The sequence below is a fragment of the Sapajus apella genome, unplaced genomic scaffold, assembly GCF_009761245.1.
Source record: "Sapajus apella isolate SASKATOON/1434 unplaced genomic scaffold, GSC_monkey_1.0 scaffold81, whole genome shotgun sequence".
Taxonomy (NCBI): domain Eukaryota; kingdom Metazoa; phylum Chordata; class Mammalia; order Primates; family Cebidae; genus Sapajus; species Sapajus apella.
In genome coordinates, this window is record NW_022437021.1 from 6,584,655 (window position 1) to 6,607,884 (window position 23,230).

Sequence of the window (23,230 nt, forward strand, 5' to 3'; positions counted from 1 at the left end):
AAAGAAAGAAAATAAAGGTTTACTCATTTACAACATTCAAATGCACAGTACTAATATTAGTAGAAGGAGAACGTTAACTTACAAAAACTTTCCTGAAATTTCAAAAGCATTTATTTGCTGACGAAAATATGACTAGCTAAGTAAGCAACATACTATCTTTTAATCAAGATTGGGTCATAATATAAAGCAATGATAAAATAATACTTTAATAAGTATTAATAATTTATTTTAGTAAGTAATAAGTTATTTAATTCCAACTCCTAATGCTCTCCAAAGAGAAAAAAACTGTACATTTAAAATTTTGTAGTTTTAGTAGAGATGGGGTTTCACCATATTGGACAGGCTGGTCTTGAACCCTTGCCCTTCAGCGATCTACCTGCTTTGGCCTCCCAACAAGGTGCTGGGATTACAGGCGTGAGAATACAAAAATTAGCTGGGCATGGTGGCAGTCACTTGTAATCTTAGGTACTCGGGAAGCTGAGGCAGGAGAATCCCTTAAGGCAGAGGTTGCAGTGAGCCAAGATTGTGCCATTGCACTCCAGCCCGGGCGACAAGAGCAAAAACTCTGTCGCAAAAACAAAACAAAACAAAATAAAAACAAAAAACAAAAACAAAAACATCTGTTAGGCTTCTGAATAGTTTCTTATCAGTTTTGTATCAGTTCTTTCATAAACTAAGTTAGAAAAAATCTTATCCCACGAAAACACCCAATCATGGGATGTGTGTATGATGTATTTCTTCAACAGTATCAGTTACAAAATAAAAAATAAAAACTATACAGTATGTAGACAACTGCTTACAATCATGAATAGATCTTTTATTTTCCAGTTAATTTTTTGCTATCTAGATTTTAATAACCAGGTTATTAAAAAGATACTTACTTTAAAATCAAGATATCTATGTATAATACAGAGAGTGACAAAATCTTCAGCAGATAGACCAGGTAAATTTTCAAAATCTAAAGTTTACAAAGACAGAATTACTTTAGCAAAGCAAGTGATTCTAAGAAATATCTATCTATCTATCTTTAAACAAATGCAAAATTACTTTTGATTTCATCTTGATTTATACAAAAGTTAATTTTGTGAGTAGTTTGTGAGTAGGCTTCCTTCTATAACAAATTTCTGCCAGCTCATATATATAGTCATTAGCATAGGAATCATTTCGTTCTGTGTTGGGGTCAGACAATAATATCTTACTTTAGAAGCTGCAGATTGTTTGATAACTTTTTCCTTAACAGAAAGCAAAGACTTAAAAAAAAAAAAAACTCAAGTGACTCAGAATGTTAGTATTTTAAGCTTAATCATCTAAACTAACTGTCCTTAATCCTATCTGCACAATGGAATTGCCTGGGAAGCTTTAAAAAATACTATTGCCTGGATCCCACACACAGAGATTCTGATTTAATTGGTGAGGGGTGCAGTTTGGGAAGTGGAGTAACAATAGAAAATGCATTTCTCTGTACAAAGAGACTTTTGCTCATTATATTTGAAAAACTGACTCCAAAGCAAAATAATTGTGTCTACTTAGCAAAACAGATAGGATCTTGTGAATCTGTAGAGCAACTTCTTACCTAGTTTGCCCAATATAGCATAAATTTTTGCTCTAATATTCTCAGAAACATCCATAACTGCAACAGATGGGCAGTTAGCAGGCAGTGGGATGATTTTTTGCTCTTCTTGAAAGCTAGTAAATAGAGGTTTCTTTGTATCTAATCATTGGATAGCATGAAAATAGGAAAGGGACAGATAAAAACCAAAGTAAACAAATACTTAATTTTGAGATTTTGGTCTAGATAACATAAAATGTATAATAATATTATAGCAGTAAATATAATATAATATAATATAATATAATAATATAGCATGGTTACACTTTTGAAATAATAATTAAGCAGCTATTACTTCCCTACTCTGTGGGAAAACTTAAAGCTTTCATTTATATTGTTTATGTAAAATATTAAAATTTAACAAAATTACTTTTTAAAAGTAAAACTTCTATGTAAGTAACTTAAAACATTTTGAAATCCAGAAGCTGAGTAATGTCTGTTTAACAATGATGTAACCTTCTTTACTTTTGGTTTCTATATATTATGCTATAAATATAAAAACCATTTTATGATGCTATAGTTCAAAATTCAGAAATAATAAAAATGAATTGAAGATAGAAGTCATCAGAAGGGGAAGTATTTTCATTGAAAAATAAACAATACTTAAAGGAACATATCTAAAAATAATGAGAGCCATCTATGACAAACCCACAGCCAACATCATACTGAATACAAAGGAAATACTTCCAGCTTTCCTCCAAACTGTCACAAGAGAAGCATGAGCTCTTTTACCACATAGTACTGGAAATCCTGGCCAGAGCAAACAGGCAACAGAAAGAAAAAACGGGCATCCAAATAGGAAAAGAGGAAGTCAAACTATCCCTGTTTGTAGACAACGTGGTTCTACATCTAGAAAACTCCATGGTCTCACCCCAAAAGCTCCTTTAGCTGATAAACAACTTTAGCAAAGTTTCAGGATACGAAATCAATGTATAAAAGTCACTAGCATTCCTATACACCAACGACAGCCAAGCCAACAGCAAAATCAGAAATAATCCCATTCACAATTGCTGCAAAAAGAATAAAATACCTAGGAATACAGCTAACCAGGCAGCTGAAAGATCTCTACATTAAGAATTACAAAACACTGCTTAAAGAAATCAGAGATGACACAAACAAATGGAAAAACATCCCATGCTCATGGATAGGAAGAATCAATATCATTAAAATGGTTATACTGCCCAAAGCAATTTACAGATTTAATACTATTCCTATAAAGCTATTCATAACAATATTGACATAAGTAGAGAAAACTATTTTAAAATTCACATGGAACCAAAAAGAGCCCCAATAGCCAAGGGCATCCTAAACAAAAAGAGCAAAGCTAGAGGCATCGCGTCACCTAACTTCAAACTATACCATCAGACCATAGTAACCAAAACAGCATAGTACTGGTACAAGAACAGACACAGTCAAATTGAACAGAATAGAGGGCCCAGAAATAAGGCTACACACCTACAACTATTTGATCTTCAACAAATCTAACAGAAATAAGCAGTGAGGAAAGAACTACACATTTAATAAATGGTGCTGGGATAAGTGGCTAGTCACATGCAGAAAACTGAAACTGAACCTTTTCCTTATACCATATACAAAAATCAACTCAAGATGGATTAAAGACTTAAACGTAAAACCCAAACTGTAATAACCCTGGAAGGCAATCTAGGCAACACCTACCTGGACTTAGGAATGGGAAAGATTTCATGACAAAGATGCCAAAAGAAATCTCGACCAAAGCAAAAATTGACAAATGGGATCTAATTAAACTTAAGAGCTTCTGCACAGCAAACAAAACTATCAACAGAATGAAAAGACAACCTACACAGCCTACAGAATGGGAGAAAATTTTTGCAAACTATGTATCTGATGAAGGTCTAATATCCAGCATCTATAAAGAACTTAAACAAATTTATAAGAAAAAAAAAAACTCAAACAGCTTCATTAAAAAGTTGGCAAAGGACATGAATGACACTTTTCAAAAGAAGCCATACATGTAGCCAGCAAGCATATGAAAAAAGCTCAGTATTACTGATTATTAGAAAAATGCAAACAGAAATCACAATGAAACAGCATCTCACACCAGTCAGAATGGCTGTTATTAAAAAGTCAAAAAATAACAGATGTTGGCAAGTTTAAACGGGATGCTTATACACTGTTGCTGGGAGTGCAAATTAGTTCAACCCTTGTGGAAAGCAGTGTGTCATTTCCTCAAAGAGCTAAAAACAGAACTATCATTTGACCCAGCAATCCATTGCTGGGAGTATACTCAGAGTAATATATAATATAAATCATTCTTGACAGAGGAAGTCAAACTATCTCTGTTTGCAGACGACATGATTCTATATCTAGAAAACATTATAGTCTCAGCCCAAACGCTCCTTTAGCTGATAAACAACTTTAGCAATGTTTTAGTTATTAGAAAAATGCAAATTGAAATCACAATAAAGACACAGGCACATGAACGTTCACTGCAGTGCAAAGACATGGAATCAACCTAAATGTCCATCATGACAGACTGGATAAAGAAAATGTAGTCTATATACACTATGGAATATTATACAGCCATAAAAGAATGAGATCATGTCTTTTGCAGGAACATGGATGGAGCTGGAGGCCATTATCCTTAGCAAACTAACACAGGAACAGAAAAACCAAATATAACATGTTCTCACTTATAAGTGGGATCTAAATGATGAGAATTCATGGGCACAAAGAAGGGAACAACAGATATGCGGCTTCAGAGCGGAAAGTGGGAGGAGGGAGAGGATCAGAAAAAATAACTATTGGGTACTAGGCTTAGTACCTGGGTGACAAAATAATCTGTTCAACAAACCTCTATGACATGAGTTTACCCATATAATAAACCAGCATGTTTATTATGAACCTAAAATAAATGTTAAAAAAAATGTTAACCGTTTAGATGAAACCATAAGAATCTTAAAAGGCTTAGAAAATGTAGGTGGGGCATGGTGGCTCATGCCTGTAATACCAGCAGTTTGGGAGGCAGAGGTGGACAGATCACTTGATGTCAGGAGTTTGAGACTAGCTTGGCCAACATGGTGAACCCTGTCTCTACTTAAAAAATACAAAAATTAGCTGGGTGTGGTGGCACACACTTGTAGTCCCAGCTACTTGGGAGGCTGAGGCACGAGAATTGTTTGAAGCTGGAGGCAGAGGTTGCAGTGAGCAAGATCACAATACTGCACTCCAGCCTGGGTGACAGAGTTAGACTCCATCTAAAAAAAAGAAAAAAGAAAAAAAAAAAAGGAAAATGTAATACACTGACCAGGTGTGGTGGCTCATGCCTGTAATCCCTCTTTGGGAGACTGAGGTGATTGGACTGCTTGAGCCCAGGAATTTGAGACCAGCCTGGGCAACATGGTGAAACCGCCTCTCTACAAAAAATACAAAAATTAGCTGGGTGTGGTGGCAGATGCCTATAGTCCCAGCTACTTGGGAGGGTAAGGCAGGAAAATCTCTTGAGCCTGGGAGGCAGAGGTTTCAGTTAGCTGAGATTGCACCATTGCACTCCACTTTAGGTTACTTGAGGGAAACCCTGTCTAAAAAAAAAAAAAAAAAAAAAGAAAGAAAATGTAATATAGCGGTATGGAATATGTAAACAAACTAAAAATTATGATACTATAAATCTCATCAATTTAGAATCTAGTAATTAAAATTTTTGAACATTTGGAGTATTTATGAAATAGTATCTTCTTTCATATAAAAAGCAAATTCTATAAACATTAATCAGATCATGTCACCTAATGGATTTTAAAAAAAGGAGGAAAGGAATAAACATTAATTAACAGAAATGTATAAAGTGCTAAAATATTATTTTCAAGCAATCTATTTACATCTCAAAATTTTATTGGTAAATGAAATCTACTAAATCTATATGTAAAAGCAGAAACCCCAAAGAAACATCTTTAGGAACTACTGTTAATTTTTTTAGTTAAAGTATATAATCAAATACCATTTCTTAAAAATATTTTCTAAAAATATTAACCTACTACTAATTTACTTAATTTCCTTCCAATCACTTATGATAGCAATTTTTTCAAACCCTTGTAAAAAAAAAAAAAAAAAAAACTTTAGACAAAGGGGTGAAAGTCCTGATGCTTTCTTAATACCATTTAAATATATTTTTAAAAAATACATCCAATTGCTTCTACTAACAATTATAAATATACTCACCAATGATCTTCCCATTTTTATCACGTTTTACTCCTAGTTCTTTTTCCTCCTTTCTCCACAATTTAATTAAAAGACTGGCGGCTGTCTGATCCTTCTTCCCTCGCCAAGCATTAACATGAGCTGCAGTTTTGGGATTATCACAAAATTCAACCATTATTCCAAGTATTAGATTACAGAATTTTTTTTGGTTCAACTTTAGCAAGGAAACAGAAAAGAAAAAAAAGTTGCAATAAATATTAAGAATTATTGCCCTCAAAAAAAAAAAAAAAAGAGAGAAACACTTGCATTACCATTAAGTTTCTTCTAAACTCAGAGTCAGGACAATCTCCTGTTAAAATGGATAACCCATTGTAATGAGTACATTTTCAAACATTGTAAATTTTAAAAAATAAAAAGATTTAATGTAATTCTGAAGTTATTATAAACATACTTCATGACCAAAATGTGACTGATGTGGTTGAGTTGGAAAAAGCAAATTTGCAAAAATAAGTGAAGATGTTCATTTTAAGTGGTGAAGCTCAATAGTGCTATACAGAATTCACTGTAATTACAGGATCTTTCCAATCTATATGCTTTATTAAGGCTTGTAAAGATTCATGCTAACTGTAATCTCTTTGTTATTAGGAGAATAACTGATGGTAACTGCAAGTGACAGTCATATATGAAAATAAAATAAGATATAATTTGGTTTTGTGGCAATCATAATCCATAAAAGAGTATTTAAGCATTCAAAAAAAATTCTCCTATTATCAAGCATATTTCCTTTATTTTGCTACAAGTAGTTTTCAGCAGGCTAAAATTTAGGTATAGAAAATTGCATCCAGAGCAATGGCTTCCATAATCTAATGCTTCTATATGAAATGCTTTTTGTTTTTCAAAAAATGTACTGCTATTTGAATATAGCAAAGGAAATGTGTAAGCTTTTGTTTCAATTGCAAACATTATCAGTTCCCTTTTATAAAATGAAGGTTAATAATATTACCTGCAAAAGGTTATTATGAATTATATGAGACTGCCTGGCACATAGTAAGCTCTCATTAATATTTAACCACTATTAGCAGTTATCATTGCATACTTTATATTTCAGCAAAATTGTATTACGCAAAACACTCAAGGAAATAAGTTCTTTAAAATTTCTATATTTCACTTTCAGGAGACAGGCAAACGTGAAAGATTGAAGTTGATATAAAAATTTCATTAAATAATATTTGTAATTTGCAACTAATTTGATTGAATCAGCATTAAACACAATCTATTAGTTATATTCATAATAACAGCTAACAGGAAAATGTGTTAGTTACTACTTAATCCATAATATATATGTATGCTTACACACTTAGATGCACACACACACACATACACTCATTTAATCCTTCCAACAATACAGTAAGATATATAATGTTGTTATCTCTGTTTTACAGATAGAAAAATTGAAAAGAGAGAAATGAACTAAATTTCAGGGAGGTTAAGGGGCATAAATAATTTTAGCTCCTTTGCTAAATCAAAGTAGGTTTGTTATTCTGTCAACAAAATCAAGAATGGTGGCAATCACAGAATCACAGACAGTGATCTGGCTAGAACTCTGTGTGAAACTCTCTCTCAAAGTTTTATTGAAACAAAACTGTACGTTTCCTCCCATATCATCTTGAGTATGGACTCCAGTTAGAATTGAGGCTAGTAAAGATTATATTCTTCACAACTGCTAGATGGCAACTGTCTCTATTGAAAGGCTTAGCTTGCTCATACCTGCTAATTCTGTAAAACAATGGTCCATGACACACTAGACGACTTCACATTACCTCCAAATAATACATAGTTCTTTAAAAATGCTTATCTTTGCTCCTTGTCTAATGTGGCCCTTATCTTTTAATACCAAGGGAAGAAACTAGAAGTTATTAATAAATAACTATGGGTTTTGATATGGTCAAGCTCTTCACTAACTGTTTCTTAGCAAGTTGATGGAGTAAAGGACAAAACAAATTATTTGTTCCCGTGTATTTGAAAACATTGAAAAAAAACTGGTAACGTGATTTTTCAACTGGAGGAATTCTCAGAGCCTTTAATACACTGTGTATTATGAATCTCTAGGAGCAATTTTGTTTAAGATAGTACCTTTGAACATGATTTGGGGCACATTTATTCATAAAATAGTGCCCTATGGTACTCAATTTGGAAAAGTTCTTTATTAATCATATTTTTCTTTTATCTTACAATTGCTATAGCCATACTTACTGCCAACACATCCAAAAGGAGAAAAATGCCTTCCTTTTCAAGAAAGTAATCCTCTGAGGGATAACATCCCAAAATACAGCACCTTAAATTAAAAGGAAGTTATTCATTTGATGAACATTTATTGTTAAACTCAATTTGTACAGCTTTATTTTTATGAAAGCATTTTCAAAGAATATGTTTTCTTCATTTCCTTAAATCAAGTAGCTAATGTTTTACCCAAAAAAAAATGGAACTTTGAAGAAATTTTACCAGTGTTGTTTAATTTCAATGTTTTTAAAAACCAGTATCAATTCTTTTTCATAACTGCCTATTTCTTTCCTACAAATGAAACATTCTCCTTTGCTTTCATAATATTAATTATTATTAGTGATCTTCTCTGGTTGGTTTAGAAACTTTTTTTCAAGGTATATCCATTTATTGTTGCTGTAAACCGAAAATAAATACCCAACCAACTAAATGGACCCTTCTCTTGGCCAAGGCATTCCAAAGTCAACTTGAAAAACTAGTTCAGGCCATGACGGGATGGAGGGGTTGGACATGTCTCATTATACCTTCCTTCCTTTGGAATTTAGGCACAATTGACCAGTATTAATATTAAAACAGAGATCTTAAGAATGAAAAAACAGACCCTTCACAGCAATGAGACACCAAATTCCAACCTGACTCCAGTATAGCACCATATGACAGTAGGCTCTGAAAGAAATCGAAGTATTTTACCCAAAATATATTCCTTTGACTTACTTTAAAATGGCCCTGCACAGCTCTCTCTTCTGGGGAAAATATATAGTCTGCAGAGAATCTCCTGCCTTTTCCAAGTATTTTCCTGATCCAGGAGAGATTTAACTAAATCTGACACCTTTTATGTTTACCAACTATTCTATATAATAAGAAATTTGGTCTCAACAATCAATTATTTTAACCCAGATACTCCTTTCTATTGATCCCAGGTTTTTAAATAATAACTTACCCTTTTCAACAGATGGCAACTAGGAAATTTTTGAATCCATCTCTGACCTGTAAACCCCAGCTTTGAGTTCCTTCCTTTCTGAACCAAACCAAAGCATACCTTATGTGTACTGATTGATGTCTTATATCTCCGTAAAATGAATAAAACCAAGCCATAGCCCAACTACCTGGGGCACATGTTCTCAGGACCTCTTAAAACTGTGCCTCAGGCTGGGCATGGTGGCTCACACCTGTAATGTCAGCACTTTGGGAGGCTGAGGGGGGCAGATCATCTGAGGTCAGAAGTTTGAGATCAGCTTGGCTAACATGGAGAAATGACATCTCTACTAAACATACAAGAATCAGCTGGGCATGGTGGTGGATGCCCATATTCACAGTTATTCAGGAGGCTGAGGCAGAAGAATTGTTTGAACCCAGGAGGTGGAGGTTGCAATGAGCCGAGATCATGCCACTGCACACCATCCTGGGTGACAGAATGAGACTCCATCTCAAAAAACAAAACAAAGCAAAGCAAAGCAAAGCAAAAACAAAAAAAACTGTGCCTCAGGCCTTGACCAGTCAGTCATACTGGGTTCAGAATGAAATTCTGTAAAATGTTTACAGGCCTTGTCGACATTGCTGTTTCTTTTATTTTATTTTATTTTTATTTTTTTTCCCATTTATTTATTTTATTGCATTTTAGGTTTTGGGGTACATGTGAAGAACATGCAAAATTGTTGCATAGGTACACACGTGGCAGTGTGATTTGCTGCCTTCCTCCCCATCACCTACATCTGGCATCTCTCCCCTTGCTATCTCTCCCCAGCTCCCCACCACCCACTGTCCCTCCCCTATTTCCCCCCAACTGACCCCAGTGTGTAGTGCTCCCCTCCCTGTGTCCATGTGTTCTCATTGTTCAACACCCGCCTATGAGTGAGAACATGCGGTGTTTGATCTTCTGCTCTTCTGTCAGTTTGCTGAGAATGATGGTTTCCAGGTTCATCCATGTCCCTACAAAGGACCAAAACTCATCGTTTTTGATGGCTGCATAGTATTCCATGGTGTATATGTGCTGTTTCAAGATGTTGGTGCACTTCAAATATGGGATAATTATTGATTATATCTCATCTTTGCAGTTAAGATTATTTTGTTAGAAGTGTTTGAATGAGAGCAACTCCATCTTAAATAGGGGCTGGGTAAAATAAGGCTGAGACCTACTGGGCTGCATTCCCAGATGGTTAAGGCACTTTAAGTCACAGGATGAGACAGGAGGTCAGCATAAGATACAGGTTATCGAGACCTTGCAGATAAAACAGGTTGCAGTGAAGAAGCTGGCTAAAACCCATCAAAACCAAGATGCTGATAAAAGTGACCTTTGGTTGTCCTTATTGCTACACTCCCACCAGCACAATGATGGTTTACAAATGCCATAGCAACCCAGACAACTGGGTTTTCTGGTCCTTAGGCTGTCAGTCTCAGACTGGAAGGACACCATCAGTACTCCTGGGCACTCCGCTTGCTGATGGTAGTTCTTGGGACTTTTCAGCCTTCCTAATTGTGTGAGCCAATCCCTTATAATAATAATCTCAATCTATCTTTCTCTCTCTCTCTGTTTTTTCCTACTGGTTCTGTCTCTTTAGGGAAACTTGACTAATATAATATCTAAATGCAAGGGGTCAGCAAAAGCTAAGACAATCTTAATGGGGAAGGAAAAAGTAGGAAGACTTACTCTACCAGATGTCTAGGCTTATTAAAAAGACCTAGTTATTAAAATAGCACAATATTACAGAAGGATAGACAAAAGACCAGTAGAGCAGTTTAGGAATCCTAGAATAGATCCAAATACATATGGACATTTGATTTGTACAAAGAAGGTACTGCACAGCAGTGGGTAAAGGATGGTTTATCCAAAAACAGCACTGGATTACATCCATACAAAAAAAAGTAAAACTTGTACCTCACCTCACACCATACCTACAAATCAATTCCAGGTAGACTATAGGCCTAAATGTAAAGGGCAAAACAATAAAGCGTCTAGAAGAAACACAGGCAGTAATCTTCATGATTATGGGGTAAGAAAAGACTGCTTAAACAGGGCACTAAAAGTACTGACCATAAAAAAACAGACTAGTAAATTAGACCACACTGAAATTAAGACTATTGGTTCAACAAAAAGAGAGTGAAGAGAGTGAAAATGTAAACCTCAGGGTAGCAGAATATATTTGACAAACATGTAACAGAAAAAGGCTCATGTCTACTACATATAAAGAACTCAATAAAAAAATAATAGGTAATTAGAAAAGCAAGAGACTTGAGCAGGGATTTCACAAAAAAGAGGCTATTCAAATGGCAAATGAACTTGTTAGTAATCAGGAATATGAAAATTAAAACTAGAAAGAGACACTGGCACACAAGTCCACAAGAATGGCTGCAATGAAAGATACAGTGCAGTGTGTTGGTAAGGGTGTGGAACAAGGAGAAATCTTCACACTACTGGGAAAGGTTTAATTGATATAAGTACTTTGGAAAATTTTTTGGTATTATCTCTTAAAGCTGAACAGACATAAAAGTGCCCCGATCTAGGCATTTTTACATCTAGGTGTATACTGGACAGAAATATCTATGCAAGTGTAATAAAATATATGCACACAAATATTTTTTCATAAGCCTAGGCTAATTTGTGTTTGTATCTTAGTTTTTAACAAATAAAAGCAACTTAATTTTGTTTTAAAGAAGAAACTTATAGAATAAGGATATAAAGAAAAAATATTTTTGTATGGCTATACAATGTGTTTGTATTTTTTTGGTGGGGACTGAGTCTCACTCTGTTGCAAGGCTGGAGTGCAGTGGCGTGATCTCGGCTCATTGCAACTTCTGCTTCCCGGGTTCAAGTGATTCTCCTGCCTCAGCCTCCTGAGTAGCTGGGACTATAGGCATGCACCACCATGCCCAGCTAATTTTTTTTTTTTGAGATGGAGTCTTGCTCTGTTGCCAGGCTGGAGTGCCGTGGCGCAATCTCAGCTCACTGCAACCTCCACCTCCTTGGTTCAAGGTATTCTTCCACTTCAGCCTCCCAAGTAGCTGGGACCACAGGCGTTTGCCACCACGCCCAGATAATTTTTTTTTTTTTTTTGTATTTTTAGTAGAGATGGGGTTTCACCATGTTGCGAGGATGGTCTCAATCTCTTGACCTTGTGATCCACCCGCCTCAGCCTCCCAAAGTTTTGGGATTACAGGCATAAGCCACTGTGCCCGGCCAATGTGTTTGTATTTTAAGCTAAATGTTATTACAAAAGAGCCAAAAACTTAGAAAAAATTAAAACATTTATAAAGTAAAAAATATTACAGTAAGCTAAGGTTACTATATTATTGAGAAAAGAAAAATATTTTAAAAATACGTTTAGTGTAATCTAAGCGTAAAGTGTTGATAAAGTCTACAGTAATGTATAATAAGGTCCTAGGCCTTCACATTCATTCACCATTCACTCACTGACTCACTCATAGCAACTTCTGATACTGCAAGTTCTATTCATAAGTGCCCTCTACAGGTGTACTATTTTTAAAAATCTTTTATTCTGTAGTCTTACTGTACTTTTTAAAAATGTTTAGCTATGTTTCGATATACAAATGCCACTGTGTTACAATTGCCACAGTATTCACTATAGTAACATGACATAGTTTGTAGCCTTTAGGCTACAGCATCTAGTTTAAGTATGTAGTAGGTTATATCGTCTCGGTTTGTGTAAGTACACCCTATGAAGTTTGCATAAGACAAAATTGCCTAAGGACACATTTCTCAGAATGTATCCCCACTGTTGTAAAGTGATGCATGACTGCTGTGAGTCTACCTTATTGGATTACAGTAATACTCACCAAATGCTGTCCAATGTACTAAAAAGAAGTATATTATAGCCTAAGCCACTCTGTAACTTCCTGGGATCTGTTTTCATCACATGAAGAACTATATCTACTCCTTCAGTTCCAAAAATTTCCTGTTTAAGATATTTGTTTTAAATTATTTCTTGAAATAAGTAATTCCTTCATTTCCTACTTTATCCCCTAAAATTGTTTTTCTACCAGAGAAATACAGCAACATTGTTAGAAAAATACCGCTTTTATTTACTACAGTTTAAAAAACTGTACTTACTTGTTCTCAGGAATTTAAAACCAATTATTATAAAAACTAATCATTTTAAGAGGGGGTATCAATCAACACGTGAGTTTAATAATATCCCTTTAGATTTTTTGTTTTATTCCCTTTCTCCTAAAGTCATAAAATTTGCAATTCTGTTTTCTTCAACATTATAATGAATGCAGTCTAGCATTATGCCAGATCAATTATTATATGCTAATAACTATCATGATTTTTAATGACCCCAAGAGGGAAATAAGATATAAATGTAGTTAAAACCTTTAATAATTTATGTGAAGTTTTAACCACTTAATATTTTTCTCTAAGTACCTTTCTCATTGCCTTGTTGTTCAGGTCTGGTTCCCAGTAAGCAAGATCATGATTATTTTTCCAGAGGAGCCCAGGTACAGGGCGGTAGAATATGAGGAGAAATTTGATGCATCAAAGCTTGGAGCTAAGCAGGTATTTACTTAAAATCTATCTACTGAAATCATCATTTTTTTTTATCTTTACAATTCCATCCCTTGTTATTTAATATTTAAATTATCAATCTCTGAGACTCAGAGTTCACTATAGAGCTAAAAAAGATAAAAAGGGATTAAGATCTCATTCTAACTTCTGGCTTTAGGTTTGAACCCAATTCAAACCCCAGACAACATTTAAAATGGTACAGCCCACTTTGTAAAACTGTTTAGCAGTTTCTTATAAAGATAAAGATACACCTACAGCAATTCCCCACTCGTAGGTACTTACCCAAGAGAAATGAAAGTATTATGCACTAGTGCGAGACTAGTACAAGAATGTTCACCAAAGCTTTATTCACTATAGCCATAAATAAAAGAACCCAAGTGCCTACCTATCAATAGGGGAACAGATATACAAATTTTGGTATATTCATACAATGGAATACTATTTAGCAATAAAAAGAAATGAATTATTGATACATAGAATGACATGGATATATTTCTTTTTTCTTTTCTTTTTTTTTTTCTTTGAGACATAGCCTCACTCTGTCACCCTGGCTGGAGTGTAATGGTGCGATCTGGGCTCACTGCAACCTCCACCTCCTGGGTTCAAGCGATTCTCATGCCTCAGCCTTCAGAGTAACTGAGATTACAGGTGTGCGCCACCATGCCCAGCTAATTTTTGTATTTTTAGTAGAGACAAGGTTTTGCCATGTTGGCCAGGCTGGTCTTGAACTTCTGACCTCAGGTGATCCACCTGCCTCAGCCTCCCACAGTGCTGAGATTACAAGCGTGAGCCACCTCGCCTGGCCAACATGGATGCATTTCTAAAATATGATGCTGGATGACACAATCCAGACATAAAACAATAAATTGTGTGATTCCATTCATATAAACTTAAAGAATAGGCAAAACCAACCTATAGTAATAGAAAACAGAATAGTAGTTTGTCTGGAGGTGAGTGGGGGGATGGCTTCTAATGGGATGAGGAAATTTTATAGAGAGAGAAATATTCTCTGTTTTTTTTTTTTTTTTTGGGGGACGGAGTTTCGCTCTTGTTACCCAGGCTGGAGTGCAATGGCACGATCTCGGCTCACTGCAACCTCCGCCTCCTGGGTTCAGGCAATTCTCCTGCCCCAGCCCCCTGAGTAGCTGGGATTACAGGCACACGCCACCATGCCCAGCTAATTTTTTGTATTTTTAGTAGAGACGGGGTTTCACCATGTTGACCAGGATGGTCTCGATCTCTTGACCTCGTGATCCACCCGCCTCGGCCTCCCAAAGTGCTGGGATTACAGGCTTGAGCCACCGCGCCCGGCCTAATATTCTCTGTTTTAACTGGAGTATTAGTGAAATGGGTGTATATCATTGTATATCCTGTACCTTTTACTTTATATAATTATACTCTAATTATTAACAAAAATATTAAATTTTCACAAAACTAAATACAATTATAGATAGTTACAAAAATAGTTTATAGTGTTAGGTGACTGGGAGCCCTGAACAAAACTGCAACAGGCATACATACCTTCCTTTGAATATGGTGCTCACAAAGACCAGATAGGATAAGTAATATATCAGACTGGATTTCCAAAACAATGGCTTCTTCCTTTTCATTAGTCTTGCTTATTATATTTTTAAAGATTCCTGGTATGAAAACATTTAAAGGATGTATGGTTATTAGATACTTTTTAAAATTTCGATCAATTACTGCTTGGAAATCTCTTCTAAAAAGCTTGTTTGGCTAGAGAAACTTTTATTTGTTTACTTATTTTTATTTGTTATAAAGAGACAGGGTCTCATTATGTTGCCCAGGCTGGTCTTGAACTCCTCAGCTCAAGTAATCCTCCTGTCTGGGCCTCGTAAAGTGTTGGGATTACAGGTGTGAGCCACCATGGCCAGCCTAGAGAAACTATGTTAGAAGAGGACATTTTCATTGCATAGTAACCTAGAGGCTATGGAAAGATGATAAATGAATTCCTACAGTTTTCAATATAATCAGTAGCCCTACCTACAAATATAGAATTTCTCAATATAATCCGTAGCCTCACATAAACAGAAATTCTAGTACAGAATTAATAGTGTGTCATTAAAGGATGCCCCAATAACCTGACATTTTGCTTAGCAAACTTGTTTAAAAATATGCAGAGTTTCATGAGGTAGGAAATGAGTACCTTTGCAAATATATGAAGATGTTTCCTGACTGTAGTTTGCCTAATTTCTTCCTCTCCTCATGGTTAACAGGGTCAAGTCTAAGCAAAGGCGGCAGATCTTTTTAAGCGTGTTTTCTATTCCTGTTACTATCTTCTGCATCTTTCCTTGATGTCTAACTGAAGGTGTTTTAAACAACTTTAGGTAACAGTATTCCTTGTCCTTTAAAATCCCTCTCTTGCTTCCAATTGAAATTGAACGGGACTGAAAAGGGGCCACTAACGCTGATGAAATTATATTCATGATACAATGTTGCCTCAAAAAGGATTTTTTAAGCTCTAAATAAAGAACAAAAGTCACCTTTTCTCTGTTAAAGGGGGTCACTGGCATTAGCAGAAAAGTATGGAGCTATGTTCCAAAGTAGAAGGGATATGGAAATCTTAGCCTATCTCTAAAACTGTCCCTGAGGGACTATTCTAGGTCCCAGTAGGATGAATTACAGGTGTGGGATCAGACCCTAAGGGAGGCTAGTTGAGCCGGCTGGAGGCCCAGTGCTGGGGTATGCCATGGATAGAGGGGCCTATTTCCATTTATCAGGAACATCTTCTAGGAATCCAATCTATTTGGCCATAGGTCTGCTGCTTCTTTCTAGACTATCTCATTCTCCTTCCTAACTGAACGCAGGCAGTAACATTTCTTGCTGTCTGTAACATAGTATAATGCTCCATATTTAAGTACCCTTCAACTCCTTGCCTTTATTGTCTTCTTGTTCTAGATCATTCTATTTCTCCCAGATTCTTCTTCCTAAAATACAACATTGTACATACATCACTAATCAAAACCCCTTGCGGCTCTCCATGCCTTAAGAGGATGAAGTTTGAACTGTTGTCAATCACTCAAAACTCATTCCAGCTTGGCCTCTGGCTATATAATTAACCTATCTTATGTCATTTGTCTTCATAAAACTTTGGCTCCTCTTAAACTAGCTCTGAACACATCACCATGCATATTTCAGGACCATGTCTCCCTGTTCATGCTATTTCCCTGCTTGAGCGCTATGTCTGTTTTTCTACCTCTTTACACTACCCTTACCTCACAGAATCCTGACTTCCTAGCCCGGAAAGCTAGCCAAGCCTCTTAGTTTCTGTCACATTATTCTGTACTACGCATTAAGTGTCTTAACTGATGACATGTAGGGTAACAAATGCTATCTTTCTATGATATACGTAGTTTCTATTTTCTCATTAAGGAAAATGTCCTCAGTGTCCTGCATTATACATGTTTGTAACCCCAGTGTCTACACAGAAAGTATATAAACATTTTTATTTTATTTCAATAGATTTTGTGGAACAGGTGGTTTTTGGTCACATAGCTAAGTTCTTTATTGGTTATTTCTGAGATTTTGGTGCACCTAACACCCAAGCAGTGTATACTATACCCAGAAAGTGTATAAACATTTACATTTATAATCTAGTTACTACTTATTGAGCACATTACCACTACAAAGCCCTGTTAGACTCAGTTAGAAAAGGTCCCTACCTCCAATAAATTAACATAAAGATCAGCTTATTTTCAGTTAAGGGGAAAAGGTTCTAAGACAAGAAGAACCATTGCTATTTGTTTTCCCTTTTCCCTACCCTGTTCCCTAGTGCAGGTAGGATTAAGACTTCTTCCTAGACATATGAAAGATTATATTCCCTGGATTAACTCTAGTTAGACTGAGTTTTATGCAACAGAATGTGCACAGGAATGATAAAATGCACTTTCAGATTTGTTCATCCCAAACAAACTGGGCAAAAGGGTAAATGTTTTCACCTAGCTCCCTTTTCAATATACTTTGATTTCCTGCTATTTTCTATATTACTATTATTAGAGAGCACCACCCCACTCCACTAATGATGAAAGAGTAAGCACCTTAATTTAACAAATAGAAGAGTTTTTGAGTAGGCATTTATAATTAACATTAACATCTACCAGATAATATAATTGACTAGTGAAGTAATCACTGCATATGAATGACTGAAATAACTCTTTTCAAAGTCAAGGAAAGGTATGATCTAGATAACTTTTTTAAATAACAAAAGGTAAAGCAGCTTTTGTTTAGGGGTTCTGAATTTTACACTGAGTTTATGTGTACTTATTTTCGGGGATATGGTGATTAGGCATAGTCAAGTATAAGCTGAAAGTCAAGGATATTCTGATATTTCATATCAGAAAAGAAACTCCTCTGTACATTTCTGTAAATGCCAATGCACCAGTGTTCTGTTATGACACATGCATTGGAATGCCATGTTATCCTGTTTTAAAATAGCTCCAAAAGGCTTGGCCAAAAGTGGTGACCTGGCCAGGCGCCGTGGCTCATGCCTGTAATCCTAGCATTATGGGAGGCAGAGGGGGGCAGATCACAAGGTCAGGAGATCAAGAACATCCTGGCTAACAGGGTGAAACCCCATCTCCACTAAAAAAATACAAAAATTAGCTGGGCATGGTGGTGTACGCCTGTAGTCCCAGCTGCTTGGGAGGCTGAGGCAGGAGAATCGCTTGAACTCAGGAGGCGGAAATTGCAGTAAGCCCAGATCACACCATTGCACTCCAGCCTGGGTGATAGAGAGAGACTCTGTCTCAAAAAAAGAAAAAAAAATTAGAATAGCCCATTTAAAAAAAAAGATAAAGATAATCCTAAATGGTATCTGAGTTGAAGAAATAAATGTTTAAAGGGTTAGTGATTATGATATTTCAGTAAGAAGAAAAACTGATTTATAGCAACAATATGAAACAAATGAAACAAAAATCAAGAAAATATTCAGGAGCTTCTCAATCATAAAGACAAAATAAATTTTAGAAGAACATTTCTAACAAAACTACTTCTATTATAAATATTCCTCTTTCGTCGGCAAACCACCATGTTATATTTTACCTATCATTTGCTGAATTGTTCCCTTTTCACAAAGATCTGTGTTTACAGTCTCATCTTCAAGGTAGACCATGGCTCTCAGGAGTCGTAAACTGTAGCGCATCTGGGCAAACTTGTTGCCTCGGCCACCTGTACCATGAAAACTGTTACCATGACTGAAAAACGGATCTGTGGAGAAAAATTGATAATTTAAAACAAAAACATTTCAAATAAACAAAACAATATATCAGATATCTTATACATTTATCAAAAGTTTAAACAAATGTTAAAATTTTGTCATATTTGCTTTAGTTTTTTTAGAGAAGTAAAATATTCCTTTTCCCTCCTTCTATTCTCGGAATATGTTTTAGAATTTTACTGAAATGTATCATATGTATCTTTTGCAACTTGCTTCTATTTATTACTCAAGATTATGTTTGCTTTAAAATTATTCATATTGTCGCAAGTAGATATAGATTATTCATTTTAATCGCTTTCAGCATTCATTTTTATAAATGAATTATAGTTTATCCATTCACTAGTATAAACTGTTACAATAAACATTCTGGTTCATGTCCTCTTCTATCCATTAAGAAGAGTTTTTCCATGTGACTAGAATCATATAGGATATATCCACATTGAATTTTACTAAAGGTGCTAAATTGTTTCTCAAGGTATTTATATAGATACTATGTATAAGATGAATTAATTTTTCTTTTCTAAGAGACAGGATCTTGCTCTGTTGCCCAGGCTAGATTGCAGTGATGCAATTATGGCTCACTGTAGCCTCAGTCTCCTGGGCTCAAGTGATACTCCCACCTCAGCCTCCCAAGAAGCTAGGTCTACAGGTATGTGCCACTATGACCAGCTTTTTTTTTTTTTTAATTTTAAGAAATGGGGTCTTGCCATGTTGCCCAGGATGGTCTTGAACTTCTGGCCTCAAGTGATCCTCCTGCCTTGACCTCTCAAAGTGTTGGGATTACAGTTGTGAGCTACTGTACTTGGTCTTGATTTTCTCTGAAATCTGTTAAATTTGAAGTGATAGTTCACTGTTATGTTAATTTGCATTTATTTGATTACCAATTGGATTGAGAGTTTTTAATTTTTTTTTTTTAAAAATTTTTTTTGAAAATTCTCTGTGATATAGCAGTCCCTGTCTTTGCATACTTCTCTACTGAGTTGTTTTCTTGTTGATATGTAGGAGTTCTTTATAAACCTGGATTTTAATCCATTATCAGTCACAGGGGTAGTAAATGTCTTCTCTCAATTTGTAGATTAGTATTTCACTTAGATTTTGTCATACAGACATTTGTACATTTTATAGTACTTAAATACATCAATTTTTTCTTGTACCTTAAACTTATGAGTCTTTAAAGAAACGTTTTCCTATCCTGATATCTAGCATAAAGACATTTTCCCATGTTTTCTTCTAACAGTTTCAACTGTATGACTTTTCAAATTTACATCAATTTATTAATTTTGCAACTGATTTTTAAAAAAACAAAGTGAAAAGATCTAATTCTTATTTTTTCACATGGAAGACCAACTGCCCCAACACCATCCTTCCCTCACTGATTGGCAATATCATCTTTCATAATGCTAACCTTCCATGTACTCCATGCCATTGACTATCCATGACCCAGTACCACATAACTTTAATTACAATAGCATTATGGTAGGTCTTGATAAGTATCAAGGCAAATCCTCCCTTCTTTATGCTATGCTTTCATTAAAAGCTACTTTTAGAAGTAGCTTTATGTTTCCAGTTTTAAAAAAGTTGAAAATACTGTTCTGAGTATTGCATGTTGGTTAAAATTGTGGGTTCCATTATAGAACCTGGGTTAAATCTTTGCTCTGCCACTTGTGGCCAAGAATAAGTTATGTAACTACTTAGACGGAGTTCTACCCATCTGATAAACAGGGATAATAATAATACCTATACCTCTTAGGTTTGTTGAGAGGCCTAAGTGACTTAATACTTGGAAGGTGTGTAAGGCCTACCAGACAGTAGGTTCTGAATAACTATTAGTTATCAGTTCTCTTCTTATTAGATAGCATTTCCCCTTTTGCCTTAAAGTCTTCTACAAACATAAATGATATAAAGGATAGACTGAAGAACTGCTTTATTTAGTGAAAAATAATTTTATAAGACTAAATTTAGTAGCTCAGCATTTGGAAACTAGAGAATAAAAAGGCTATCATTTTTTCCTCCTTCATGCATAAATGGGTGACTGATCTAATGAAAATGCATTGTAGAAAATTATTTCCAGAGCAAAATTACTAACAGAAAAGAAACAATATCTTCCTTATAAAACTTTTTAAAAATGAATGTATTTCTTTTTTCTAAGAACTTAAATAAAATACAAACAAACTGGGGCTCTACCAATTTGGTAGACCACATTGGAGTCATTACTTCTGGCTAGATATCTAGATTTTTATTATTATTATTATTTTACTTTAAGTTCTGGGGTACATGTGCAGATTGTGCAGGATTGTTACATAGGTATACACATGCCATGGTGGTTTGGTGCCTCCAACCCCTGTCATCTAAACCTATTAGGTATTTCTCCTAATGTTATCCCTCCCCAATACTCCCACCCTCTGCTATCCCATCCCTAGTCTCCCCACCCCCCAACAGGCTCTGGTGTGTGATGTTCCCCTCCCTGTGTCCATGTATTCTCATTGTTCAACACCCACTTATGAGTGAGAATATGCGGTGTTTGGTTTTCTGTTCTTGTGTCAGTTTGCTGAGAATGATGGTTTCCAGCTTCGTCCATGTCCCTGCAAAGGACATGAACTCATGCTTTTATATGGCTGCATAGTATTCCATGATGTATATGTGCCACATTTTCTTTATCCAGTCTATTATTGATAGGCATTTTGGTTGGTTCCAAGTCTTTGCTATTATAAACAGTGCCACAAAACATACGTGTGCATGTGTCTTTATAATAGAATGATTTATAATCCTTTGGGTATATACTCAGTAATGGGATTGCTGGGTCAAATGGTATTTCTATTTCTAAATCCTTGAGGAATTGCCACACTGTCTTCCACAATGGTTGAACTGATTTACACTCCTAACAACAGTGTAAAAGTGTTCCTATTTCTCCACATCCTCTCTAGCATCTGTTGTCTCCTGATTTTTTAATGATCATCATTCTAACTGGCATGAGATGGTATCTCAGTGTGGTTTTGATTTGCATTTCTCTAATGACCAGTGATGATGAGCATTTTTTCATGTTTGTTGGTTGCATAAATGTCTTCTTTTGAAAAGTGTCTGTTCATATCCTTTGCCCACTCTTTGATGGGGTTGTTTTTCTCTTGTAAATTTGTTTAAATTCTTTGTACATTCTGGATATTAGTCCTTTGTCAGATGGGTAGATTGCAAAATCTTTTTCCCATTGTTGGTTGCCAGTTCACTCTAATGATGGCTACTTTTGCTGCGCTGGAACTCTTAAGTTTAATTAGATCCCATTTGCCTATTTTGGCTTTTGTCATTGCTTTTGGTGTTTTAGTCATGAAGTCCTTGCCTATGTCCTGAATGGTTTTGCCTAGGTTTCTTCTAGGGTTTTTATGGTGTTAGGGCTTATGTTTAGACCTTTAATCCATCTGGAGTTAATTTTTGTATAAGGTGTAAGGAAGGGATCCAGTTTCAGCTTTCTGCATATGGCTAGCCAATTTTACCAACACCATTTATTAAATAGGGAATCCTTTCCCCATTGTTTGCTCTTGTCAGGTTTGTCAAAGATCAGATAGTTGTAGATGTTTGGCATTACTTCTGAGGCCTCTGTTCTGTTCCATTGGTCTATACCTCTGTTTTGGTACCAGTACCATGCTGTTTGATTACTGTTGCCTTTAGTATAGTTTGAAGACAGGTAGCATGATTCCTCCTCCTCGTCTCTCTTCTATCTTTTTTTTTGCTTAGTATTGTCTTGGCTATTCAGCCTCTTTTATGGTTCCATATGAAGTTTAAGGTGATTTTTTCCAGTTCTATGAAGGTCAATGGTAGCTTGATGGGGATGACACTGAATCTATAGATTATTTTGGGCACTGTGGCTATTTTCATGATATTGATTCTTCCTAACCATGAGCATGGAATGTTTTTCCATCTGTTTGTGTCCTCTCTTATTTCCTTGAGCAGTGGTTTGTAGTTCTCCTTGAAGAGGGACTTCACAAACCCACAGCCAAGATTATACTGAATGGGCAAAAACTTGAAGCATTCCCTTTGAAATATGGCACAAGACAAGGATGCCCTCTCTCACCACTCCTATTCAACACAGTATTGGAAGATCAGGCAAGAAAAAGAAATAAAGCGTATTCAATTAGGAAAAGAGGAAGTCAAATTGTCTCTATTTACAGACGACATGATTGTATATTTAAAAGACTCCATCGTCTCAGCCCAAAATCTCAAGCTGATAAGCAACTTTGGCAAAGTCTCAGATTACAAAATCAATGGGCAAAAATCACAAGCATTCCTATACACGAATAACAGGTAAACAGACAGCCAAATCATGAGCAAACTCCCATTCACAATTGCTACAAAGAGAATAAAATACATAGAGATCTAGATTTTAAGCTCCATGGAGAGAAGGATGTTTATTTGTTTTAAG

At 35.5% G+C, this 23,230-nt stretch overlaps 1 protein-coding gene across 4 annotated transcripts in view; it reads right to left on the minus strand.

Annotated features, from left to right (window-relative positions):
* The window catches only part of CFAP69 (cilia and flagella associated protein 69), a 66,391-nt gene that overhangs the window by 7,292 nt on the left and 35,869 nt on the right, over window positions 1-23,230 (minus strand). For all 4 annotated transcript variants that reach the window (XM_032252974.1, XM_032252973.1, XM_032252975.1 and 1 more), the window contains 7 exons: window positions 18,645-18,809; window positions 15,105-15,223; window positions 12,854-12,972; window positions 8,036-8,117; window positions 5,804-5,996; window positions 1,574-1,711; window positions 882-958 (listed from right to left, as the gene is read on the minus strand). In XM_032252974.1, coding sequence (XP_032108865.1) covers window positions 882-958; window positions 1,574-1,711; window positions 5,804-5,996; window positions 8,036-8,117; window positions 12,854-12,972; window positions 15,105-15,223; window positions 18,645-18,809 — 893 coding nt within the window. The remainder of the gene's footprint in view (window positions 1-881; window positions 959-1,573; window positions 1,712-5,803; window positions 5,997-8,035; window positions 8,118-12,853; window positions 12,973-15,104; window positions 15,224-18,644; window positions 18,810-23,230) is intronic.